At 34.0% G+C, this 27760-nt stretch overlaps 1 protein-coding gene across 2 annotated transcripts in view; it reads right to left on the bottom strand.

The window, feature by feature from the left end:
- Positions 1–376: 376 nt before the first annotated feature.
- LOC138703837 (regulation of nuclear pre-mRNA domain-containing protein 1B) overlaps positions 377–27760 on the bottom strand; it is a 58532-nt gene continuing 31148 nt past the window's right edge. Inside the window, exons 2-6 of one of the 2 annotated variants that reach the window (XM_069832058.1) lie at positions 27460–27699; positions 26936–27264; positions 24267–24366; positions 19239–19414; positions 377–14295 (exon numbers count right to left, since the gene is read on the bottom strand). In XM_069832058.1, the coding sequence (XP_069688159.1) occupies positions 14146–14295; positions 19239–19414; positions 24267–24366; positions 26936–27264; positions 27460–27699 (995 nt within the window). In that variant the 3' untranslated portion in view covers positions 377–14145. The remainder of the gene's footprint in view (positions 14296–19238; positions 19415–24266; positions 24367–26935; positions 27265–27459; positions 27700–27760) is intronic. The other variant, XM_069832059.1, reaches the window with a different exon arrangement.

Genomic DNA, 27760 nt, shown 5'->3' with positions numbered 1-27760 from the left:
TTATTGCGAGCATATTACATGAGTCTATATTTTGTTTACCCCTATCTTTTCATGTTCTCGTGCTAATTACCATTACAAAATCATGTACTTTCACTTTAATAAGAAATTTTGGTGTTTTGTATTGTTTGTTAATCAAATCAATATACTTTGCAAATAAATATTATCCTAGTAAATAGAAAAGTTTACTTTTCATCAATAAATTTCCCAAAAAAGCATAATTTTGGAGAAATTTGTACTTATTTTCTTCAAGTTACACTTACATTTAATTTCATTAAGACAATTTCCAATTCTGAGTGCTTGAATCTGGTTTTGTGAAGACTTTCTCACGTGTTGTCTTGCTACCTGGGTTTTCCACATTTCGTTATCAACACCTTCCTTGTTCTAAGCTATTTTATTTATATTCGTAAACACAATAATAAACATATTACAGAGATAACATCTTTCTTCAAACAGAGAATTCTACAGATGACAAACTATTTGCGCAGTATACTAAGAATTAACTGAATTCCATCACAGCACAATATATACAATTCAACATAAGTTGTAAGCTCAACTGTTCTTACATCCTGATACAGGCACCTCTCAATCTATCAACTAAATGACTTGACTTCTGTACTCATGCTATCCCTTGACAGTGGCAGATAAAACTGACTTTTATTTTGAAATGTTAATTTAATTATTCTTTGCAATAACAACAGTATAATATTCAAACTGCAACATAAACGTAGAAATATTAAATTGATGTGTCCTCTTAGTATTTGTATAATAAACACAGTGAAAAGCAAGCAATAGCTGTGAATATAAAACAACAGTGAATATGAAATGCAAGTTTTGCTACATACAGCCTCTACATTTAAAGTTATCCTTGACAAGTACTGAGAGAGTACTGCCAGTCATAGTTGATCACGAAGGTATTTGTCTGTCAGTCGTGAATTAAATTTGGTTTTTACTATTTTCATTATTGAAAATAATTTTTCACAAACGTAAGTTGTAGCGAACATGGCTTCAACAGAGCAAGCGAAAGAACGAAGCTTCGGATCAGAGGTCTGCATCGGACGTTTTTGCTCGAGCGCCAAGTAGTTCATAGCATAATCCGATGGGTAGCGCACATGCATGATGGGTAAAATTGTCACGAGCGATAAATCCTCGAACGGTATAAGCCGAGCGTTAGACATTCGTTCTTGTTACAGTGATGGACTGTGTAGTAACATCATAGATGTTTATCATTTCAAAACTTTGCAGTGTTTAACTAACTTCTCCATAGTACAACTACAAAACTTGCTTTAAAATGTAATATAAATGTTGTAGGTAAATGTTTTTCTTTTTCCACACAGAGTGATTTTATTTTTGCCACATCTGATAGATGTTATTGGATGTAAATATAATTATTATAAACGGAGAACACAATCACGATAATGCAAGAACTGTATCAAGTTTTCTAGTAATAATAATAATAATAATAATAATCTCTAATAATTAGTGTATCAATCTTTGCGTCTGTAACAGTTGTGCAGCATGATTATTCGTTTTATTATATTTTCTGCGACGTTATCTCTGTACTAATATTGTTATTAATCTACTGCTATATCAATAATATTTTGTAAAACGTTTCTACATTGTCGCAGTATATAGGCGGAACACTATGTATGGACCTATCATATTATATAAGTGGTAAATAAAATATTGAATAACTATTAATTAGCAATAATAACTGTATATCGAAGTTTTTCATACTATTTTATTTATAACTTCATGTTACTGTTTTGGTACGTTCCATTAAACGTTTGTCATAAACGCAGAAAATAAAGCCTTATTTTTACCGTGTGAGCAAAACATATGTGTATCTTATCTGTCGCCTTCCATGCAAGATAAGACATGTCGGTGAGATGACCTTGTACTGTGCTTCTATTTATTACGAGCGTATCACGACCGATCGTATCTTATTCGAGGGTGCGACACTCGACCGAGTTCAAGCGAGCGATTTAACTCCGATGCAGCGCTCTGTACTCCATGGTAAGGGGGTGCAATAATTTAAAAAAATAATGTTGAGTTGTGCGCTGACATGAATACGAAACAGATGCATGCACAATACATGCGTAACTATAGAAAATTACCGTATGGCATTACAGATTAGTGGTGGGGTGTGATTTTGTCACTGTGACAGATTTGTCATTGGCTCCGACTGTGACTGTAGCTCCAAAATCACAGCTCCGAGAAATCACCTTCTCAGACCAATACGTGATTCAAAGTGATAACTCCAGAGTCCAGACAAGTCAGAAGATTAACTTGAAAGTACAACATATCTGGGATCTAATTATTGTCCCATTGTAGAGGTAAGCGTTGGCAACTCTTTGATACTCAAACTACAAGCACTCTCTATATTCTTCCATAAATTACTCATCTTTGTAAACATTCTTAGGTGATATACTCGCCCACATTTCGCGATAACATTGGTCGGAGTGTAGGCTGATTCTGTTTAGTATATTCACCACGCTAATTACTTTTGTTGATATAAGACAGGGCACAGGTATATCAATTGAATTTGTGGAAGATCGATAAACATAAATATGTCGGTTTGTGATGGGAAACGTTGAAATGTTTTAATTAAATGTAGTGTAGGGGAGAAGTGGATACAGTAAGACAGGGAGAACAGTGAGACATATTTTATTAGATGGTAAATTTTGATGTTGGTAACAGTGGAGTTGTATGTTGCATGAGTAAAGTAACAGTATTTTCATACTCGATTTGATTCTAGTTATAAAGGTGAGTGATGAAAAAATAATTCGTAATTTTTCACTCTAGAAGTAAAATTTTGGCTTGTGTTTAATGAAGGTTATATTGGATATACAAATGAGATATAAATATGAATGTTTTGTTACCTAATACTATGGTATTTGAGGTTATGTTTGGCAAAGTTTCGTCTTTCTTGTTTTAATTTTCAAGTGATTGCGTCATTTTTAAATGAACTATGTGTAAAGGGAACAGTGAGACATGCCATTGAAGGGTACACTGAGACGTCTCACTGTTCCCATGTATCAATGATTTGCAAAAACAAACTGTAATTATATTACGTTTACCAGTAACTAACATTGAAAATGAACATACTAGTAACCAATTTAGGAACTGTAGCTTAAAATAATGGATACATTACATTTTAATGGTTATTTAAATAAAAAATTATTCACAAAATTTAAGAAAATGTTAAAAAATAATAAAGAATTACATTAAATTCTTATAATTATAAGCTTTGTTGTCACCAAAAATTCATTTTATTTTTTCGCAAAAGTTTGAAAAGTCATGGAAAATTCACTTTTCCAAATGTTCCAGACGTTTCAATGGTTTCGAAGTCAGACATCAAACAAAATGATTCTAAATAAGCCTACAGAACACGGCAAGATAAAGAGACAGCAAGCTTTCTTTTCTTTTGAAATAAATGTAAATCATTTCAATGTCCGTTAATAGACATTGTGGTGTCTCACTGTACCCTCCTGAATGGGAACAGTGACACATTTGCATTTTTTTTTGACAAACACATATTGTATATTATGTCCTTCATCTATTAACATTTTTGTTTATGTATTATTCTACTCCATGTTTTAATGTCTATTTCTATTGCACTTGATTTTAAAAATACTTGAATTATCACTTGCATACACATGTCTTAATATTTTGTGTCTCACTGTACCCACTACTCCCTTAATTTATAGCCCATATTGCTAAAGGTGATTAATTTAGAAGAATTTAACAATTTAACCTTCTTTATTGATTTCTATAAATTCTCAATAATCGAATGTTATGGAATTATATGAAAGAGAAGACTGAACACATCACTGGTAACCAGTTAGAAGTAATGGTTTGAGTTTCAAAATGAAAATTTGTATTTGGTACATTATGGACTGTACTATGCCGTTTGATTGTAATGTTCGGATTCATTCCGGCTTTGTTCTGATATACATTCCCCTTGCAAAGAACACTCTAATTTTGTAAAATGGTCATGAATTGAAGACTTGAAGAACTCAGACAAGCTAGAACTTGCAGAACAAGAAACTTCTACATAACGACTGATGACATTGCCCTTGTAATGTGGTATATATTGCCTGCTATCATCTTTAATGAATGACTCTGTAAATGCCAGGGCATTACAACATTCGAATCGCCAAAAATCATCTCAACACAAAAATCACTATTATCTGTTACAGTGATTTTTCTGGAGCTGTCACACCCCACCTCTATTACAGATGGAGAAATAGTAGGAACATTAATTTTTACGAGATATTCCCATGTGTTTAAATACAGCATAACAGTTAATTGTCTGTTGCTCAAAAACAGTTCCTTACTTGTGCCCTAAATAGGAATTCTATTTTAATACATTATCATTATTATTATTATTATTATTGTTGTTGTTGTTGTTGTTGGAGGATTGACCATTATTCATACCATATTTCATTCCATTCATTAAACACACTTAAAACTTACAGCAAATTATTTATTTATCCTAATTCCGTTCCTCCAATTCCTGTATCGACGTTACACGCAATCATAGGGATTTCCTGAAATCCTCTGTTACCTTTTAACTTCGGCATAAGGAGATGATTAGAATCATATTCTCATTTTATTTATCATTGGTACTTGCACAGCAAGCTGGTGGAATCCAGAGTCAAATAGGAAGTTACGACACAGAGAAAAATCCATTGCACTTCACACAGGATCTAAGGGCCGTATTCATAAACGAGACTTTGGCTGAAGACTTCCTAAAGCCAACTTTCATAGTAAAGTTTAACTTTGTTAAAAGTCCTATCCATAGACACTACTTCTGAGACTTTGACTTGACTTCGGTAAGTCGAGATTTGACGATCTTTTATGAATGTTGGCAATCACAATCATGGCCTTCTAAACGAATTAAATTAATGAATAGCTGAAGTAGAGTAGGCATTGCCACAATAAAAGCCATTTTTTGAGTCTCAAATCAGTGAAACAATTGAACATCGTCAGACGTTAAGCGATTGTTGCAGCATTATATAATATTATTTCCATGTAAAATAATTGTGAAGACGTGAAAGATAAGAAGATGCCACCAATGACAGATTATGAAAGAGACATGCTACTAGAACTGGTGAAGACGTATAAATAATACAATTAAATATACAAAATCAATAGTAAACCATTAATCCTTATACCCATAGAGCAATATCGAAGTGGAACAAGAGTATTATTAATGGAACAGGTAATCCTTTTTTATTATTCTATTATCCATCAGTGCATGTTGAATCGTGGATATTATTTAATACGGTCCACTTTTCAAATTTGTATCTTTTTTTTTTTTTATATATAAAAACTAAATATAAACATTTACATAGAGATAAAAAATTTTACAGGAGAAAAAGTTCGTCCAAAGGGCTGGACTCTGGAAGAGTACCCAAAACGCTCATTGCATTTCCGCGTTGAATAGCAATACTTAAGCGTTGACGCAAATAAGTAGTGCAACGGCGATCACCAGTAATGGAGATCAAAATTTGGCCGATTTGAGATACCAAAACTTTAGCGTCATGACTCCAAGGACCGAAGGTCTCCACAGCAAAGGGGACAAAGATATAATTGTCTAAAAGATGAGCATATTTATTGACTTTCTTCTTGACAGCTAATTCAGCAGCAGATGCTGCGCGTCTGGAGGTATTCGGTAAGTGAGATGGAGCTAGAGTGTCAACGCAAGTGGAGTCCCAAATTAAAGATTTTCCTCTAGACCATGGAATTAAGGTCAGACCATCGGGTCGTTTACCATCTGCGCGACTAATACCTGGTGGTTCCAAAAGAGATGGGATGCCACAAGAAGTCAGAGATCTTTTAATGATATCATTGAGTGATGTATGTCTGGGAATGCGACCCTTGCTCCTCGCACAGCTGAGTGCATGATGGCCGTAAATATCAGCAATTCCCCCGCAAATACATTGGTGTGGCTGGCAGAGTTTACAACCAAGGCGTAAAGCTATTGCGATTTTAAAGGATGTGCTATCTATTAGGGTGCCGATGTGAGGAGAAGGTAATGCGTGTAACCAAGCTCCAGACTCACTCTCTTGAAGAGCTAGGAGACGTGCAATGTCTTGTTCGGATTTGAAAGAAGAAAGGAGTGTATCTAACATTTTTTGGGAAAAGATAGCGTCCCACTGTTTTTGAAATTCAGGATGGGCAGGAGGATGAGTGGTTTGTGAGGAAGTATATCTGTATCTTGATTTGAATGCATTATCTCTATAAAATTTAATAGAGTTTTGTACATGTCTAATAATACGCCGAGAAACATGGGGACCTTCAACAATTTCCTGGATGTTATCAATCTTCTCGGCAAATATAACAATTTTCCAAATATCAGCCATTTTTCTTATGTCCACGAACGAAAGAGAAAGTCAAAGACAAGATTTTCGGTGACTTCGATGTAAAGTCACGATTGAAGTTTACTTTCGTCTGTGACTGTGAATAGGAAAACGGCGACTTTGTACTTTCCAAAGTCAACTTTGGTCCAAAGTATCGTCTATGAATACGACCCTAACACATGCTCTTTCAGTCCATAGTCAGTTGTTCTACCAACTGAACTAACCTGACTATATACGAGGAAATGTTGTTTTACAAATCATATTTTCTTGTCAAATCATTTATTTCATTGATTATGAGGTACCTATATGGAAAATTATATAACCAGCTATGAACTTCATACAGTATATTAAGAATAAACTGGCATGGAAATGGTACGCTTAAACCATACCTCTCAGTCTCGTGTGTAATTGATAAATCGGTGACAAACTATATCGTACAATCTGATATAATATACATTCATCTCTCATCCACATTACATGTAAATCTTACCAAAAATCTATATTCATTTTGGCAAGACTACTTAATTATTTTACATCATTTAAGAGTTAAATTATTTTCTCTAACTTAAATGGAAATTAATGTCAAATTATGAACAAGTTATATAAAGATGTTTGTCTAAGAAATAAGAGCACGACCTTTTTCTTCTTTCAAGTCTACAGTACGCAATCTTACAGATGCACAAGTACACATAATAATAATCAGTGTAACATAATTTTTACCATCATACATTTTCCACACCATTAACACAAAACAAACTCTTGTGTATGACAACGATCTATGGTGTCAAACTATATACTCCAGTTCGTTTTGATTATATGAATTATAAGTGAAAGCCTAAAGACTTCGCTGCCTTCTTTTAATATATCAGGGTTCCCATTCATAAATAATGATTAAGCCTCTTATTAGAACACATGTACTGTTATTGCAAGTTATCTTGAACTTTCTGAGCGGAGACAGAGGGAAGGAAGCGCGTAATGTGGGTGGAGCCAACTGAGTTGTTTGCGCATGCTCCGCATCATAATGTCTTGTCAAAAAACATATAACCATTTCCTTCACTGCATACCAGTAGTGTTAACATGGGGCAGCAACCACAGGGTAGTAATTATGGTGAAATTACACCACCGCGGAGAAAAGAGAAATTATCGCAAATATAATTAAGCGTTGCGATGAGGAAAAATTAAACAAATGTTTGCTGGAACCTCTTGATAAGGAATATGAGAGAGCGGCTAAATACTCTGGCAAAAGTATTAGTTCCGTGAAGAGAATTAAGAATAATATTGAATTACAACCGAATGAACCTCACACTACTCCGGGAAAGAATAGGTATGTAATGTTTAGAAATTATTGCTATAAAAGTTATGTGCAATAGTGTGTGTACTGTGAGCGACGTAATGAATTACTGCTGTAAGTTATTGTTTTGTTATAGTTCTGCAAAACATATTATTTCATTCCAGAATTAGGACTTGTGTAGTGGACGACTTAGATCAACATGTCATTCGGGATACAATCGAAGAATTCTGTCCTGTTCAGAAAGTAGTACCTACGTTTAAGAAGATAATTCCGAATGGATGATGGATGCCATTGACGAAATAATAATTAATTTTTGACCAAGCGATGAAGACAATGACGATGATGGCAGCAATGATAGGGATATGAATTGTGTATAATTGTAAATTAATGTAAATTCAAATAATAAGCCTGTAAAATATTGTTATAAGAATATGTACATATCAGCTGTAGGTGTAAGTCATGTAGGCCTATATAATGTATAGAAGTATCTGTAGTAACTCCGCCATTCCCGGTCCCCAGCCCGGATGAGAGAGGAGGAGTGTACACACGATTATATTTAAATACTTACTCATTACAGGATACTTAAAACCTGCTACGAAACCATGTTCAGTTCTTTCACAGTAGAGAGCCGTAAAGTGAAAGAACCAACGTTTACTGAAAAGAGTCACATTACCTAAGAGAGGGGCATCCTTGCAATGCGGTTACGTTGATGAGTACATGCCATACCGAGCATTTCGAAAGACAGACTTAGGGGATGTAAGGTTCAAGATAACTTGCAATAACAGTACGTTATGTGGATATAAATCCTGCACTATATAAATAATATATTGACATTTCTATTTGGTATATAAGAGAGTGTTTAACGCTACATGCTTCTATGCCTCTGTCATTATTATAGCAATATTTTCGTCTACATTAAATGTAAATAGAATATTAATAAATATTTCCTAAAAACAAAATGCTTTAATACCTATTTCGCATTATGTATTGAAGGTCAATTAACCACTAATTGCAACCAGAAGTTAATTTATAATTTGCATCTTAACAGTGACTGCATTTTTATTGTAACAGCAAAGCCAATAATAGTGTGTATTGCACAATCTTGACTAATTTGATGTAATAAGCAAAAGAGTTGTCGATCAAAAAAATTATCCTATGAAGTATGAGCATTGACAACTTTCCTGTTACTCCATTCTTGCAGACCTACATATTGAATTCATTATGCGCTGAATATAATTTTATTTCACCAAACATAAGATTAATGTAGAACAGGGCTTGCCAAACTACAGCCCAGAGGCCAGATGAGGCCTGCAAGCTCCTTTTGTTCGGCCCATTTACTAACTTAAAAAAAATTAAAAATCAATAAAAAAGAAGATTTATTCACGAATTTCGATCGATGAAATCAAATCAGAGGCCCAGATTGTTAAACAAATTGCTCATATACTGTGATAATTATGTTGCTACAATATAGGCTACTGGTCGCTACGTTTGGTTGTCCAGCAAAAGAGCGAAGTGTGGCAACAGAGCAAAAAGAGATTGCACCGTAGTAAGCTGACAACAACTTCTTTCGGTACACGCTCACACATAATAGAGTAGCGGAAAATGTGAAGTGGTAAATATTATCAAGTTAAGAATAGTCTAGTATTAGCACTCTGAGTTAATCTACAAGCATTTACTAATAGTTCTTACAGCGTAACTTTAAATTAATTATGGCAGGGAAAGAAAATGGGCGAATCCAGAAATGCATATAGAGTGTTAGTTGGGAGACCGGACGGAAAAAGACCTTTGGGGAGGCCGAGACGTAGATGGGAGGATAATATTAAAATGGATTTGAGGGAGGTGGGGTGTGATGATAGAGACTGGATTAATCTTGCTCAGGCTAGGGACCGATGGCGGGCTTATGTGAGGGCGGCAATGAACCTTCGGGTTCCTTAAAAGCCATTTGTAAGTAAGTAAGGGAAACAAAAAAAAAAAAGAGAAAATGGACAGTGAATGTTCTGTGTTTAAACAACAATTGAGTTGGAACTATTTTATGATTCAAACTGTAAATAAAGTAATTATGCCTGTTTTGTAACGAATCAGGTGCTGTCTTTAAAGAATATAATATTTGCAGACATTATGAAATCAATCACTTTTCAAAATTTTTACAATTTACGAGGAAGACACGGGATGATAAATTTGAAGCAATGAAGCGTAGGCTATCATCTTAACACAATATTAAAAAAAAAAAAGAGATCAGACAATGAAACAGCAACAGTGGCTAGTTTCGCATGAACTGGCGAAAAGGACAAAATCTTTTAGTGATGGTGAATTTATTAAATCGTGCATGATAATGGCAGCAAAGGATATTTGTCCTGAGAAAGTAGATTTATTTAAGAATATTAAGGTACAGCCACACGTCGCCACTTTTGCAGCGATGCAGTACAAAAAACTGCGCAACGGTGCAACCAGAAAAGTAGCGGCTGCCGAAACTGCTGCTCGCTACTTTTCCATGCTGCACGCAACTTAAAAGTAGCGACGTGTGAACAGGGTTCTCAGGGTTGCAGCCGCAGCACTTTTTATATCGGTTTTGTTGAAACTTTTGCTGCGGTAGCAACCAGTGTTGCCACCCAAATGTGCCAATGATACTTTTATTGTTTGGATGTATTTTAACGTTAGATGTGATAAAAATAAATTATTTGTAACAGTATTAAATGCACAACACAGTCTGAGCATATTTGCTGACGATATAATTCACTTTTTTAATTTCCCGTAGCGTAGTTTCAAACAGGAGGGTTGCCAACATTGATTACGTGAATATACTGTTGGTTATCATTTAAGTATATAGGCGTTTTTAAAAGCTTTATAGTAAAAATAATGTCAATTTCTAGTTTGGACAGAAAAGCAAATAATAGATAAGTAAGCTTTCGCATGAATTTCTTAATAATGTGAACATAACCACAAAATGTATATTGAGAAGTCAACACGGAGATGGAAACCTGCAGCATGACTGCGGCTGCAAAAGTAGCGCCTTGTGTGTGAACAGACTTGCAACCTCCAGTTGCAACTTTTGCTGCACAAAAAGTAGCATGCAGCGTGCTACTTTTGGCTTACATGTGAACACAACACGCAACTTTTGCAGCTGCAATACAAAAGTTGCGCAGCAAAAGTAGCGATGTGTGACCATACCTTTAGTCTTTTAGTAGCCTACATACAGTTGCTCGCAGAGTGGAAGATATTGTCAAAAACATAACTTGCCAGTTGAATGAAAAAAGAAAACAGTTTGAAAGTGTAGATTTTAGCTCAATAAAACACAAAGTTTGAATAGGAATGTTGTTTATGAGCTTTGTTTATTTATTAGACCTAATTTAAACTTACGTGACTTGGCCCGCGATTCTTTCTCGGATGGTTAAATGTGGCCCTCGCTATGAAAAGTTTGGCAAGCCCTGATGTAGAATGTCGGACATTCAATACAACTGAAACTTTGCTTATGAAATGGAAGTACTGAGATATATTCGTGGATATCTGACCTGGCTGCTGCTAACCAGATACGTAAGTACTTCATTACAATCAACACTTAAAATTCTTGCAGCCCTTTTCTGATATATACATTCAATTTTAATCGAAAATAAATTTCTAAATTATAGATATCAGCTCAAAGAATTTTGAGTGACCACAAGGGTGACTTAACATATTCGACAGAGTGTTTCCCTTGACTTTTATACCCAAAGGTTTTATTTAAGTATAAATAATAAAAAGAGCAAAACAAGCACTGCAAATGTATTTCATTAAGTCTTCCATACAATGTAATGCAACCATATAGTCTATTTTCTGAAGGCACGCTGGTAATTATTAAAATATATTTTTAAAATTATAAAATTGCTCAGTTGCTAAGCAACTGCCAATAACACAACAAATTTACTATGGGAAGGGAAGATGCCGTACTCTCTCTCAATAGTCTTGAATAAGCCACTTCCAAACAGTTGTGCAATAAAATTTCATTACATGTAATACGTTCTTTCAACAAATTCATAATTCTTGAGAAAAAACAATATTCCATTTTCAAATATGATACATATTCATCTGGTAACATCAAATATGGACAAAACTTTTCCGCTGCAGTAGAACCTCGATTATTTGTTCCTTATGGATACAATGGGGGGGGGGGAAAATTTGTCTATTTTGGTGAAAAATTTAAATTTTTTGTTTCCAATATTAAAAAAAATATCCTTTCTATCAAAATTTTCTTTAAATCTCAACATTTCTGGAAAAAAAAATATATTTAATTTTTTTTTTCTGCTAGACATGACAGTTTTTACCTGTTTTTATATTTCACTGTATAAAATGCAATTTTTCAAAATACAATTGAAAAGGACAGGGGAAAAACCTGATAAGACACATTTCACTGTTTTTACACAAATCATTCTCGCAGTGGACTCTTCATATGTGCATGAAATGAGCGTGATAATTCTTTACAGTCATAAATAAATTCTCACATACATACAGAGATAGGCAGTTACGTACAATCTCTAGGTTTTATCGTAATTCACTTGAAAGGAAATTAAATTCTATTATACCTAGGGGGAAGAAGAAATAGGAGACCATTTACGCATGTCACAATAGCATGTGAAATCAGTGTCCAAAGTTACATCAATACAGGCTACACAGGCGAATTTGAACGCTGTATTACTAATGGTGAAGAGAAGTTCCAAACATATTTATGTGCAACACTCACAAAGCAATACCATAATATTAAAAAATGCAATAAATAAAAAATGGAGATCTAAAATAAATCACTGCACATTATCAGGAAAATTAAAGTAATCTCAGGCCATTATTCATATTAGAAATCAGGAACAGAGTACACAAACAAAGAACATTAAATTTGATTATATAGTAATAAGTTGTGATATTATAATACATAACTGTGTCAGAGAAGCTTTCGTATTATTTCGGTGTTGTGTGATCTCTCTGAGACTGCAATGTACTTCACGTGTGTTCACAACACTTTAGTTGAATCACTTCCACCCTCTACATTCTTTTACTTCAAACTCCCCAAACATTTAATTATTGTATTACAAACAAACAAATAATCACTGCAGTGAATACATTCGCCTGCATAATCTTCGTTTGACATACAGGTTCACTGTTTAATTCAGCAATTTGCGGCATGCCATTTTGTTTTTCATGTATATGAATGACAAAATACTCCATTTTAATGTCATACCTGAATAATACGGAAACCTGTCCACAACGGAAAAAAAATTAGGACCATGTCACTTCCTCTTGAACAGGTTTCACTGTATATACAACTGTCCATTAAAAACAATGCTTATTGTAAAAAATACTGAACAGTATGGCGATTTGTTCACATCAAATACTTTCATAGATCATAATGCAGAATATAAATATCCAAATATGAACTGAAAGATAATGCTAAAAATAAAAATTTTAACCGCAACTGCAAAATTTTTAACATCAAGTAACAATTAAATTCATGACAAAAGAAAACAATGTACTACATTACATTTTTAATTGCACTTGTCTGGAAGGTGCTTATCCAATTAATTCTTTAGTTCATCAAAACCGGTAAAATAGCAGTTCATTTATTTTGGCAAATATCTTCATTTATTAAATTATAGAGAAAAAGCACAGGAAAAATAAAGATTGAGAAAAAAAAATCAAACATAAAGAAATAACACATGAGTTTACATGTGTGGCTGGTATTTACCATCAAGAAGTTATGTTTCATTTATCACTGATAATGAATAAAACATTAGTATATTTTATAATATAATTTTATTTAACAAATAAGAGTTACCCAAGTTAATTTTCTGGTGTGTAAAATTTTTAACATTCAATGATCTAATTGTACAAAAGAAAATACAGCTTTACTTTCACCTGTGTTAGCGCTGTCCAATGAGGCATAACATCTCAATGGCATTCAGTAATGTAAATATTTACATTTACAATGTCTGTTAAAAAAAAACTGTTTGCTTTACCTCAATATAGAAAGATGCCCAAACCAGAAGTGTGGCTGTCAATTTAAATTGCATATATACCTGAACAATTCAATAGGCAATAAGATTGAATACCTAACCATCAAATATGTTTTAACATTAAATTCTATCATAAAATTGTTCAAGAAACACATAATCTTTCACTACCGTAGGACATATGATAACTCTTTGAAGGTTAAAAGAGACTACACAACAAATGACATTCTGAGTGTAGCTTCTAGCATCAGTTTCGGTACTACATTTCATATTTGTGGGAACCCCGCATATATATCTCTCTCTCTTTTTATATATATATATCACTCTAGTATAAATACAAAAGTCTGCATAATATAACACTGAAACACAATCAGGCAGGCACGTTATCTAAATGTATTTCCGAATGCAGGAACAACGCAAAATAATGGAAGTTTTATATAAGTACCTGTACACACACACTCACACACCACACACTGCTGCCATAGGAGTCTGTTCATTCCTGAAACTGGCCGAGTCAGTGCATGTTAAAGAGATCTCCTGCAGATGGCAGTGGTGGCAACCCACCAGTCACATCAGGAAGCTGAGTTAGGTCCGGGAGATTCTGAATGTGAGATTTTACTTCTTGTCTCACTGTATGCACCTTATGTAGTTTGTCCTTGTATTCCTGTGAAAGATTGGGAAAGTTTTAAAAATTACTCTTTAATACAAAAGTGAAATCAAGATATACAACGAATAGGGATCATATTTTTTGGTAATAGTCATACACGCAAAATTTTCCACAATTAATTTCTTTGTTACATTTACCCTTTTAGATACTTAAAATACATGTCTGGGCAAGTTTTTGTACATTTCCGGGACATTTGGTTTCTTTTATACAGACTGTAAAATTTGTCCTTTGTCAGAAGAGAGCCAATTGTTGATCCATAGGTTTGTAAAATGAGACTTTACTGAAGCAAAAGCACTGGATAGAGATATCACTTGAAGAGGTGTTGGTTGCAAATATGTTGTCTGTTTTGCAATATTATCGACTTTCTCGTTTCCAGGTATACCACAATGACTAGGTATCCATTGAAATGTTATTTCCTTTTGGAGTTGTTTTAGTTTACTCAGTTTTTTCTGAATTGGAATAATTCTGTGTGCGTATAGGTTTGGTACGTATTTATTTATATTAAATATAGCCCCCTTGGAGTCAGTAAGTATGCAAATAGATTTTTCAGGAATTTGAGTAATACACTGAAGAGCAGCATCAATAGCTAGCAATTCAGTGTCAAGACTGGAGGAGGATGAACATGGTATGAAATAACTTCTTGATATTGTGGAATATAATACCCTGCTCCTGATGTCCCATTATTAGGATTTAGAGATCCATCTGTATAAATCTGAAGGTGATCCTTATATGTGCTGCAGAGTAGTTCCATGGCATCTAACTTACGACTGTATGGAGGATCATTTTTGGAATGATTTCCTGGTATTTGTATGTTATGTTCTGGAATCACCCATTTCCATGGAGGAATTTCGTTCACAACTGGAGTTTTAGCAATGAGTGTGTCTGTGATATAGATTGGTATTTCTTCTTTTTTTATTTTATAGAAATTACACAGGATATCATCTGACAGTTTGAAGAATATCTGAGATCTGGATGAGGCTTGCAATTTTAAATACACAGGTATCTATAATGAACACCGATCAAAATACCCCTCATTTCTCATGAAAAACAACAATGGAATAGACTACAGTGGACTATAATGCACTTTATGTTGTCAGCAAACAGCTGGATACATTAAGAAGATTGATTGATACTTAAAATACGAAATATTTCAGCAAAACAACTTTCGAAATAACGCGAAATTTGTCAATAGTCACTAAATATAACCCACCTCTCGAAAAACTACGAAATATGCATCAAAATTTTATTCAATATTGTTAAAAAATATGTTTGTGACTTTTGTTTCAGTTAATTTATCAATCACTTGGTAATGCCAATATTTCTGAATTTTCTATATGGATATTATCACAGTCTAGTATATACACTCACGAAGCTTGAGTTGATGAGGGTACTAGGAACAATAGACTGTGCAGGTACTACAGACGTGGACAAATTATTATCAAAATTGACGATTTTTATGATAATTCTGTTTACAAAATTTGACTTTTCAATTTAGACTACAGTTGACAATTTTGCATATTTCCATCATTATAGTAGACAGAAATATGCAAAAATGTCAACTATAGTTTAAATTGAAGAGCCAAATTTTGTGAAAATACATAATAAAAATCTTTAATTTTGCTAAAATTTTATAAATATGCAAAAATGTCAATTGCAGTCAAAATTGAAGAGTCAAATTTTGTAAAAATATGAAATAAAAATCTTCAGTTTTGCTAATAATTTGGAAATATCCAAAATGTGAACTGTAGTCCAAATTGAAGGGTTGAATTTGGTAAAAATATATAATAAAAATCTTCAGTTTTGCTAATAATTTGGAAATATCCAAAATGTGAACTGTAGTCCAAATTGAAGAGTTGAATTTGGTAAAAATATATAATAAAAATCTTCAGTTTTGCTAATAATTTGGAAATATCCAAAATGTCAACTGTATTCCAAATTGAAGAGTTGAATTTGGTAAAAATATATAATAAAAATCTTCAGTTTTGCTAATAATTTGGAAATATCCAAAATGTCAACTGTATTCCAAATTGAAGAGTTGAATTTGGTAAAAATATATAATAAAAATCTTCAGCTTTGCTAATAATTTGTAAATATGCAAACATATCAAATGTAGTCCAAATTGCAGAGTCAAATTTTCTAAAAATATACAATACAAATCTTCAATTTTACTAATAATTTGGAAATACGCAAAAATGTCAACTAGTCTGAATTGAAGAATCATATTTTGTAAAAATATATAATAAAAATCTTCAATTTTGCTAATAATTTGGAAATACGCAAAAATGTCAACTAGTCTGAATTGAAGAATCATATTTTGTAAAAATATATAATAAAAATCTTCAATTTTACTAATAATTTGGAAATACGCAAAAATGTCAACCAGTCTGAATTGAAGAATCATATTTTGTAAAAATATATAATAAAAATCTTCAATTTTACTAATAATTTGGAAATACGCAAAAATGTCAACTAGTCTGAATTGAAGAATCATATTTTGTAAAAATATATAATACAAATCTTCAATTTTGCTAATAATTTGGAAATACACAAAAATGTCAACTAGTCTGAATTGAAGAATCATATTTTGTAAAAATATATAATACAAATCTTCAATTTTACTAATAATTTGGAAATACACAAAAATGTCAACTAGTCTGAATTGAAGAATCATATTTTGTAAAAATATATAATACAAATCTTCAATTTTACTAATAATTTGGAAATACACAAAAATGTCTGAATTGAAGAATCATATTTTGTAAAAATATATAACACAAATCTTCAATTTTGCTAATAATTTGTCCATGTCTGTATTTCAAATTGTTTGTGATGAGGCAATATTAGCGATCCTAGTGGTTAGCAACTATCTGTGGATTCATATTTACTACGTATTGAGCTTCGTGGCTGTATATACTAGACTGTGATATCGATTGAAATTATTCAAGTTTAACACCGAAATTACCAATTTTATTTCACCAAAAAAATAAGGTTTGTAACAATGAGTCAGCATAGGAACTAATGGTAATATATTTTTACAGCTTACTTCGAAAAGAAGTTATACACTGGACATGAGTGTCACATACCACTTACTGCACATCACATTCCAGACTAGAACTGTACAATAATAATAATAATAATAATAATAATAATAATAATAATAATAATAATAATAATAATGTTTTATTTTAGCTGGCAGAGTTAAGGCCATAAGGCCTTCTCTTCCACTCAACCAGCCTTAATCAATACAATACATATTTAAATTACAAATATTTACACTACACTTAAAAGGTTCTCCAGCAATATTCTTCAATTTTGACTAGTAGACTACATATGTATTTATTTAAATTTAGATAAACCTATAAGGTAAAGTAGTAACTTAATTTATGAGCCAATTTAATTCAATCAATTATAATTAATTTAATATTTGAGATAGCTAGCAAAAGATGAAAAATAATTTTATATAAGCTTACTAGGACTATGTTAAAGGGAGAAAAAAAATATATATATAAATCTAAATTATATTTTTATAATGAAAATATTAATGTAATTGCTATTAGAGGTTTTGTAAATCTATTTAGAGAAATTAATGATAATAATAAGAATGGACAGATGTTTGTTTCATTATGAGTAACAAATATTAATCAGCAATTAATCAGTTAAGTAAGAATTTATGTAATTTCGACCTAAATGAAGTTATTGTCCAACAACCCCTTACATCACTCGGAAGCGAGTTCCAATTTCTAGCAACTGAAACTGTATAAGATGAAGAATATAAAGATGTCATGTGTTGGGGTATAATGAGTAAATTGTTATGATGAGATCTTGTACTTAGCTGATGAAATGCGGATAAATTTTGAAAACGAGAAGCCAAATAGATTGGGGTAGCGGTGCGCAGAATTTGAAATAAGAGAACAAGAGAATGCAGAGCTCGTCGATCGCTTAGCCTTAGCCAAGACAGAGTTTGGAAAGACGGGGAAACATGATCATACTTACGAATATTCCAAATATAACGGACGCACGCATTATCCACACGTTGTAGCCTGCTGCTCAAATTTGCATTTAGGTTACTTAATACAACATCGCAGTAGTCAAAGTGTGGCATCACGAGTGTTTGTACAAGGATTAATTTTAATTCATCGGGAAGAAAGTGCTTCAGTACAATGGATACTGAACACCTGTTAACATGTTCCACAACATACTCAGATGACAGATGGATTTTCCTTTTGATCCAGAGCTATGTTTAGGTGTAGATTAGATTTCCACTTGGACTTATTACTTGATTAGATTCTTTTCCTAACTCTAAGGCAAATGTCAAATAATCACATACCATATCACCACAGTCTAGTACATACAGTCACGAAGCTTGAGTTGTTGAGGTTGCTAGGAACAACAGACTGTGCAGGTACTATTTCGCATTGTCTGTAAAGAGGCGATAGTAGTGATCCTAGTGGTTAGCAACTATCTATGGATGCATATTTATTACATTGAGCTTTGTGACTCTATATATTAGACTGTGATATCACTATAACCTACTCCAAAGCAGCTAGATAACCTAATAGTTGATACAGTGTCATCACAAAACAGGACTTAACAAAAATAAAATTTCAAAAGATGTAACAGTCCTGTACCTAAAGGCTATTAAAAGTTCTATAGCAATTTTTAGGCATCATTTGTATAGCCAGATATAACTTTTTATTTCAATGGTTGTACAATTTTTTTTTTACAGATTTCTGCATGATTATTTACTGTTTTGTAATTTTTAATTCATTCTTGTTCAGCATTTAAGTCAATCAATATTAATTTTCTTTTTAACACCTTTTGTTCATTATTCTTTTGTCTTTATAGCAACTTCTCCTAGCAGAAGAAGAATAAAATAAAACTATGTAAGTTGCATAATTTTGTCTGTAACCACGTTTCCATGGAGACAGTTTTAAAATTACCTCTAATCTCTGTTCTGCCTGTGCAAGTAAGTCTTTCTGTGCTTGAAGGAAATCCCTCAACATAGTTGTTAATTTCTTTCGGTATTCCATTTCTGAAGCCAATCGACTGTTATATTCTGTTAAAAGCTGCACAGCTTCATTCACTTGTATTGATAATTTCTCTGCTGAAGTCTTGTCTGTAAACAGAAATAGCTCATGTTATGAATAACATCAAAATTTCTTACCTGCATTAAAAAATAGGCAATATTATAAGCCAAATCTTTTAATTCTCTACCGAATTCTGTCGTTCTCAGTCTTGTAGTCACTACACTTGCCAATGGATACAAGATTCGTGGGTTTAAACCTGGATGCGGACGATATTATTTCTGAAGACAATGGAAATCCTTTTGGAAGGAGAGTAAAGCTGGGAGGTCCGTGTTGTAAAGCAGGTAAGAGACTCATGTCCCTCAATGAGAGAGTCCCAGACAAAGTACATCAGTCAAAGCTGGTCACCATATTCCACAGCTTAGAAACTACGAGGGGGATCCAGGAAATAACGACCGTTTTGTTGTAATAATTTAAAAAAAAATATTTATTTGAAAAAACAAAGTCTGTTACATAACTGAAGCTTCCTTTACTTCTCTACATAATCACCACCTACATTTAAACATTTGTCGTATCTGTTCACTAGCTTTAGAATTCCCGTGTTATACTCCTCTGCCGCCAGTTCATTAAGCCAGGTGTTCACTGTCTTCTTCAACTCTTCATCACTTCCAAAACGCGTACCACCCAGAAAGTCTTTCAGCTTAGTGAAAAGGTGAAAATCGCTAGGAGCAAGGTCTGGACTATAGGGCGGATGATCAAAGATTTCCCAACCGAATTGATCCAGCAATTCTCGAGTTGAAGCAGCAGTGTGCGGGCGAGCGTTGTCGTGAAGAAGCACAACTCCTCTCGAAAGCATTTCTCGCCTCTTGTTTTGGATGGCTCGCCGTAGTTTTCGTAAAGTCTCACAATAACGATTTGCATTGATCGTAGTGCCTTTTGGCATGAAATCCAGCAAAAGAACACCTTTGCGATCCCAAAAGACAGTAGCCATGACTTTTTGTGTTGAGAGAGTCTGTTTGAATTTTCTCGGTTTCTTGGGTGATGAGGGATGATGCCACTGACGTGATTGGCGCTTGGTCTCTGGGGTGTTGTGAGACACCCAGGTCTCATCACCAGCCACAATTTGATCAAGAAAGGCGTCTCCATCTGTGTGATATCGCATCAAGAATGTCAATGCTGAGGCCATTCTCTGAGTTTTGTGTTGGTCACTCAGTTGCCGTGGAACCCATCGTGCACAGATTTTGTGGTGCCAAGATGTTGCGACACAATTTCACCAAGCAAAGAACGAGAAATGTTAGGAAAGGCAATATGCAATTCGTCGAGTGATGTGCGCCTGTCTTGCAAGATTCTGTCGTTCACTTTAGTCTTCAGGTCTTCTGTGATGAGTGATGGGCATCCGGGTCGAGTTTCATCGTGGACATTTTTTCGCCCATTGTTGAACATTTCGCACCATTTTCTCACATTTCTTTCACTCATTACAGTGTCACCATACACTTCTTTCAATTGTCGGTAAATTTCTGCAGGTTTCAAATGTCGGGCATTCAAAAATCGAATCACACTCCTCACCTCACAGTCGGTGGGATTATCAATCACGTCGTTCATTTTGAAGTAACACAAAATGCACAATGGCGACTTGTTGCAACCAGTACTCACAACATTATGAGAACACATGTTAAGGAAGCCAGTTGACCTTCAAACAAGGAAGGGGAGTCAGCTGCGCGGCGGGTATGCGCGAACGGTCGTTATTTCCTGGATCCCCCTCGTATGTCATTAGAAGTTATGAGAGAGCTTGGTGAAGACAAATCAAAACACAATCGCCTTGCAAAGATATAAGTTTTCCCCACACAACAGTTTTGTTGTACGCAGGCTTATTACACAGATAACTGCAGCATACAATACATTCAAAGTCACTACTGATAATTACCAGCACATGCAATACTAATGTCGAAAATGAATGTTTCATAAATTTAAATATTGAAGTGTTATGATTAATGAAAAATGCTGGAAGTTAAACAGGTAATATTTTACCTAATTAATTTTCAAACTACAAGGTAAAAAATATGATGGAGCAGTTACGAGGATATATCAACCAGATAGTGTAAAGCAGCCATCGTCAACTGGCCTGCATTCTAGTTCGGAGCGCCGAGACGCTGGCTGAGGAGGTAGTAGTGTGCAGTGTGTCGAGCCAAGTCAACGCATCCATCACAGAAGCTAACTTTATGACCATAATTTACAATGCCTTCTTCGATTGTGTTCTACGCGAGCAATGACACCTAACATAAACCAGTTAGTGAGGGGAAAAACGAATTAAAAAATCCAGGAAAACCAATGCTAATCATAAGCGAAAATAACTTTAATCATTTGTTATTTACATCGTAATAAAATAATTTAGGCCTACTTCAGTCTTGTAACAGAAACGACAATATGGTTCATATGTTATACAAAATAACAAATAATTGGTTTTGTGATATATAGTGTCAGGTAAAAAATGGATAATTAATTTTGTTTTATTGATGACACTTGAACAAAGGAATAGGATGACAGGATTTAAATATTAGTAATGGATTCGAATTGTTTAATATTTTGTAACAGTGAAAATGCATTATAGGTCTGTAAGTTCTCAATTACTTTAATATAAAAAAAAACTATTTACTTTCAAAACCGATACAATACATAACGGGAAAACACATATTCTTTCCTGTCTTTAACTGAAAAGTGGTTTACTTATTACACAGCTCCTCTTAAAATAAATTAAGTACATGCTTCTTCCGTGTTTATTATAATTATTAAAGACTGATTAAAAGGGTTGAACAAGTGAACGGCCACCACTGCCATCACCCGATTTCTTCCCCCACCTCCTGTTGCACAGTTGATGTCCAAGGGATGGAAATGAGCAGCGAGCAGACTGTGCCTGCACCATACTGCACTGAGATGACGACCCCTGGTGTAAAGCCTCGTTCACACTTTTCAAGTCACTTGAAAAGACGAACTTGAAAAGTGTGAACTGTGTTTCAAGTTGACTTGAAATCAATTAACGGCTTGAATTCAAGTTTCAAGTGAAGTTGGATCCCTTTCTACTTCTTACTTGACTTGAAAGAACATTTGAAAAGTCTGAACGTCACTTGATAACTTGAATTCAAGGAGAAAAGTGCGGAAATTCAAATTAACAGCTATTTTAAGAGCGTTAAATTAACACCTGATTGTTTTTCTGTTCTACTGGGAACGTAAAAATAATATGAAATAGTAGTAAGTGAAATAATGACCAAATATTTGAGTTTCTGAAGTTGTATAAAATTCACGAAGGCCTGCAGATTATATAAACTGCAAAGTTTCGTAATAGAAATGCAAAGGAAACTGCAAAGAAAGGAAGAGTTCATTGAAGAATTGAACAGCAGAGATCTTAACGTGGACACAGATGAGATGGCCTATGAAAGACGATAAAAACCATTAAACTGTAGATACAGAAGAAGTGAGGAAGATGACGTTTATCGCCGAAACTGGCATGGTTCAATGTAGTTGATAGATTTTTTGGGAACTGTAACAGCTTCAAGATAATCATTTTCAATTATGGTAAATCAGACTTGCTTATATTTTATTACATTTCCGATAAGAATGATTAAATCTGCTTGAAGATTTCACTTATTCTATTCGTAATGGTCAATGGTCGTGCATTTCTCTTACTAATCTAATTCCTAACCCATACTGAACAACGCGTTTTCCATTTCTTCAATATATTTATCATTTCTCTGGCATGGAGGCTTGCTACTACAGAAATTCCTAATTGCACAACTTCCATTGACGCCATTTTATCCTACCTGAAAACAAAATAACTTGATGACTTGAGGCTTTCCCGGCGTTTGATGTAGAATAACTTGAATATGTCTGAACTGCAACTTGAATTCAGGTTACTTGAAATCACGTGACTTGAATTCAAGTTACTTGAAAAGTGTAAAAGAGGCTTAAGGTACTGCAACAGCATGATGTCTCTATAACCTTTTCGCTGTAAGAAAAATCCTAATGTAAACAATAGAACGTGACTGAAGTGAGGCTTCATTGGCCGCTGTTTGGCGCCATAGATTCTCAGTACGTGTTCCCGCCTACTGTTGTACATTCTGTTCCATGTTAAACATTTCCAGTTACTCGTCAGGTAGGCCTAACCTCACTACTATGCATTCATTTGCTTAGGAAACATTTACTTTATAACTACTGTAATTAAAATTCACATAACTTATTATATACATTTAAGACTATTTGTTTTTCTCCGCTTTTGAGAGGGTTTCCACTCCTATGTTTAATAACCACACACACCGAGGATGCAGAAGGTACCACGTGCTTACGAGAACAACTCAAGCGACACCAGCTGGTTACAAGAACAGACTACCTCGGTATTACTGTTGGTATTCATCCGCGTTCATAGTACATAACAAAATATAAAAGTAGCTTTTCTTATACATAGCGTTTTACATATGAGTGAAGTTATATGTTTCATCGTATTTAACAACTAGAATTCAATTTTATTTTCAAATAACACAATATTATGGTTTCCAAATACGAACTATATTTTCCTGCGTCATGCCAGTGTTTCGACTGGGAACCAATCACGGGTATGACAGCAACGTGCTTATGTTTACATAAGGATTTTTCTTACAGAGAAAACAGTAGGCTACAAATACACTACAAATAAAATAGTTAATTTCTCCCATTCAAAAATTATTAAAATGTACACAAATAGTCTCTCCATTCACAATCAAATATTACTGTCAAGATAAAAAAGAAAGCAACTCTAGCAAGACTTCACACTGAATTAGTTCACTGCCCTATGAAAGGACAGGAATAACAAAGTGTACAGTAATAGAAAAACAAGTGCAATGCTAGTAGCGTGCATTAGATTATCAATAAAATGCTTAAGAATTCTCCTTGTAGATAAATATACATATACATTACCTTCGAGCTTAGAAAGTAGTGCGATTTCTGAAACTTCTGGGGGCAAACTTGCAATCTTTTCTCTCACATGAGCATCACTTGATGCAGAATTTTCTAGATCCTGTAATAATTGAGGTACAAACTGAATCTCTTCCTTGTGCTTATATAAATAATAATTCACAAATATTTAATACATTTTGATGCCTGTGTTGAGCCTTGGATGTGATAAAAGTATTCCATTTATATGTTCTGATTCATGAATGATGACTAGACCACAGTCTGTGAATGACGACTGATGATGGACATGCTTGTATTTCAGATGAACTTAACTTATTGAATATTTATCGGAAATCGCTATTTTCTTACTAAATAGCGAGAAAGTAGGAAATCACCATAAGAAAATTATTTTAACAGATGAGTTGAAATAAACACTGAAATATCCTTTTACTAGCAATCATGATATCATAAACAATTTTTTGACTGCAAATGACGTAATTGTCACAGAACAACATACAGTAAAACATACAACTAAATTTTGTACTCCATAACGTAGTACCTCGTTTATCTATATTTTTGCTGTACTGTAGTTTGAAGTCAAGTCATTGCAGCTATTTATGAAGTCCATTTTACTTCTACAATGTTCTTTGAATGGTTGTATCATGGACCATAGTTGTGTTCTAGGACAATAGTTATGGGAAATGACGGTACTTCTTTAATTTGGTCCTAAAAAATCTTATGTTTTGAGTTTCATATTTTATATCCGTAGGGAAGCTATTAAAAATTTTTTAGTGCCATATAACACACTCTGTTTCGATAGCAGATAGACTTGCCGATGGAATATGAAAGTTTTTTGACGTGTATTTATGCTACGAACTGTTAAATTAGTTACAAATTACATACGAGGAAGATTATTAATGTAAAAATATAATGACAAGCCATGTGCATTATTTCTTACTTACTTACTCACTAGCTTTTAAGAAACTCGGAGGTTCATTACTGCTCTCACATAAGCCCGCCATTGGTCCCTATCCTGAGGAAGATCAATCCAGTCTTTATCATCACATCCCACCTCCCTCAAATCCATTTTAATATTATCTTCCCATCTACGTCTCGACCTCCCCAAAGGTCCTTTTCCCTCCGGTCTCCCGACTAATATTCTATATGCATTTCTGGATTCGCCCATACATGCTACATGCCCTGCCCATTTCAAATGTCTGGATTTATGTCAGATGAAGAATACATTGCGTGCAGTTCTGCATTGTGTAACTTTCTCCATTCTCCTGTAACTTCATCCCTCTTAGCCCCAAATATTTTCCTAAGCACCTTATTCTCAAACACCCTTAACCTATGTTCCTCTCTCAAAGTGAGAGTCCAAGTTTCACAACCATAAAGAACAACCAGTAATATAACTGTTTTATAAATTCTAACTTTCAGATTTTTTGACAGCAGACTGGGTGATAAAAGCTTCTCAACCGAATAATAACAGGCATTTCCCATATTTATTCTGTGTTTAATTTCCTCCCAAGTATCATTTATATTTGTTACTGTTGCTCCCAGGTATTTGAATTTTTCCACCTCTCCAAAGGATAAATTTCCAATTTTTATATTTCCATTTCGTACAACATTCTTGTCACGAGACATAATCATATACTATTATTTCTAGTTTTTTTTAATTGTCCTACACAAATCCCTAGATTTGACACCTACTATTACTTTAATTACTTTTTTTTTGTAGTAGGAATATACTGTTACAATCTGTGGAATTTCCCCCGAATATCCAAAACTTTACTTCAGAAATGAAATGAAAATCTATTACAACACAGTTTTTTTTTGTTGGTAATAATTATCGTAATGCATCCAGGAAAGTATAAATCAGACCAGAAAACAGTAAGGAATACATTAATTCCAACAACTTAATACGAAAATGTATTCCACTTCACAACTTAAGAATTCCAATGTGAAACAATAGTACATTATGCAACGAGCCTATAATGGTAGTAATTAAGACGCAAGTATGGACATTTATGAAACGAGCGCAAGCGAGTTTCATAATATTCATACGAGCGTCTTAATTACCATTATAGGCAAGTTTCATACGACTTTTTATGCTCGACCATATTTCTAACTTGAAATTATTCAGATGTATACATTTTATTTGTATCTGACAAGATCGGAAGTGACCTTGTTCTAAGTCGTGAATTGTGAGATGTGCGCAGACGCGAAAGTATTGATTTTTTCCGAGGAACAATAATATCATTGACCTTGATGTAATCCCGTTAAACTTGATATAACCTTGATTATTGAATTGGACATTGAAAAACGAGATGACAAATTGAATTTATTTGAATATTATTTACAATTAACGCTAATTATTATAGTAACAGAACATAACCTTCTGCGACAGTATTGGATTTCCAGCCTCCGTGACTTTTCGCTAATTCTCTTTCGATTGCATATTCGAGAATAATCGATACTTGCGGTTTTATAACGAAAGCTGACTTGTCATTGGCTGAACACCTGTAAGCTGAGTTGTCATTGCCTGAAAACACCTGTACTTTAATGACATGCATTAAAGGACTGCTACCAGGTGTATAATTACTACATTTCGGCATGGTCGAGCATAAAAATATAAATGTAACATAAACATCACAAAACTGTCAAAATTAATCAAGATTCTTTTTAGAACTTACCAGTAAAGCTTTAATAAGTTCCTCTGGTTCAGGAGGGTCACCAGCTGGGGTCCTTGGTGACAGGGTAACATGTAATTCCTTCATCCCATCAACTTCGATTTCAACTTCAGTCTCCGATTTCTTTCGTTCTCTTAGAGGAGATCGAGGTCTACCTCCGCCTCCACCACCTCCTCCTCCTCCTACTCCACCTCCGCCACCTCCTCCTCCTCCACCACCTCCTCCTCCTCCTCCCACCCTTTTGGGTGTCTTTTCCACTTCCGGTCTCACATTCTCCACCACCTTCACTTTTTTCTTTGGAGGAGAGCCCTCCTTCTGTGAAGCTCCTTCTGCTTATAATTAAACAGTAACGATAGAAAAATTTATTGAACGTATCACAGCAGTACTAAGCCAGGGAACATTTATGCAACAATGTCCATGAACCATGCAAAGTGGTAATGCTACACAACAGTGAATATGATGAGGTAACACTTTCAGGAGCTAATACTTGGAAAATAGACATAAATACACACATTTTAAATACATACCTAATCCTCGTCTGAACTCCTTGATCAGTTTTGAATCGTATACACCTCTTTCTTCCCAAATTTGTAGAATCCGTTCAATACTTTTTCGCGTTTTTTCATCACTTTCAGGAACTGCCATATTTTCAAACGCTTTTCTGAGTACGTTTCCAAATTCTTTCCCAAATTCTGGCCCTTTCTTTTTACTATTTTGGATGACATCATTTGCTAGGTACATGAAAGTCAATTTTCTGTGATCCTTTGCTGAAAAGATAACAAAGACATGAACAATGCAATGCATTTTTATTTAGCTACGATCACTATA

This window comes from Periplaneta americana, chromosome 7 (genome assembly GCF_040183065.1).
Source record: "Periplaneta americana isolate PAMFEO1 chromosome 7, P.americana_PAMFEO1_priV1, whole genome shotgun sequence".
In the NCBI taxonomy this organism is placed as follows: domain Eukaryota; kingdom Metazoa; phylum Arthropoda; class Insecta; order Blattodea; family Blattidae; genus Periplaneta; species Periplaneta americana.
This window is presented reverse-complemented; position numbering and strand designations above follow the sequence as displayed.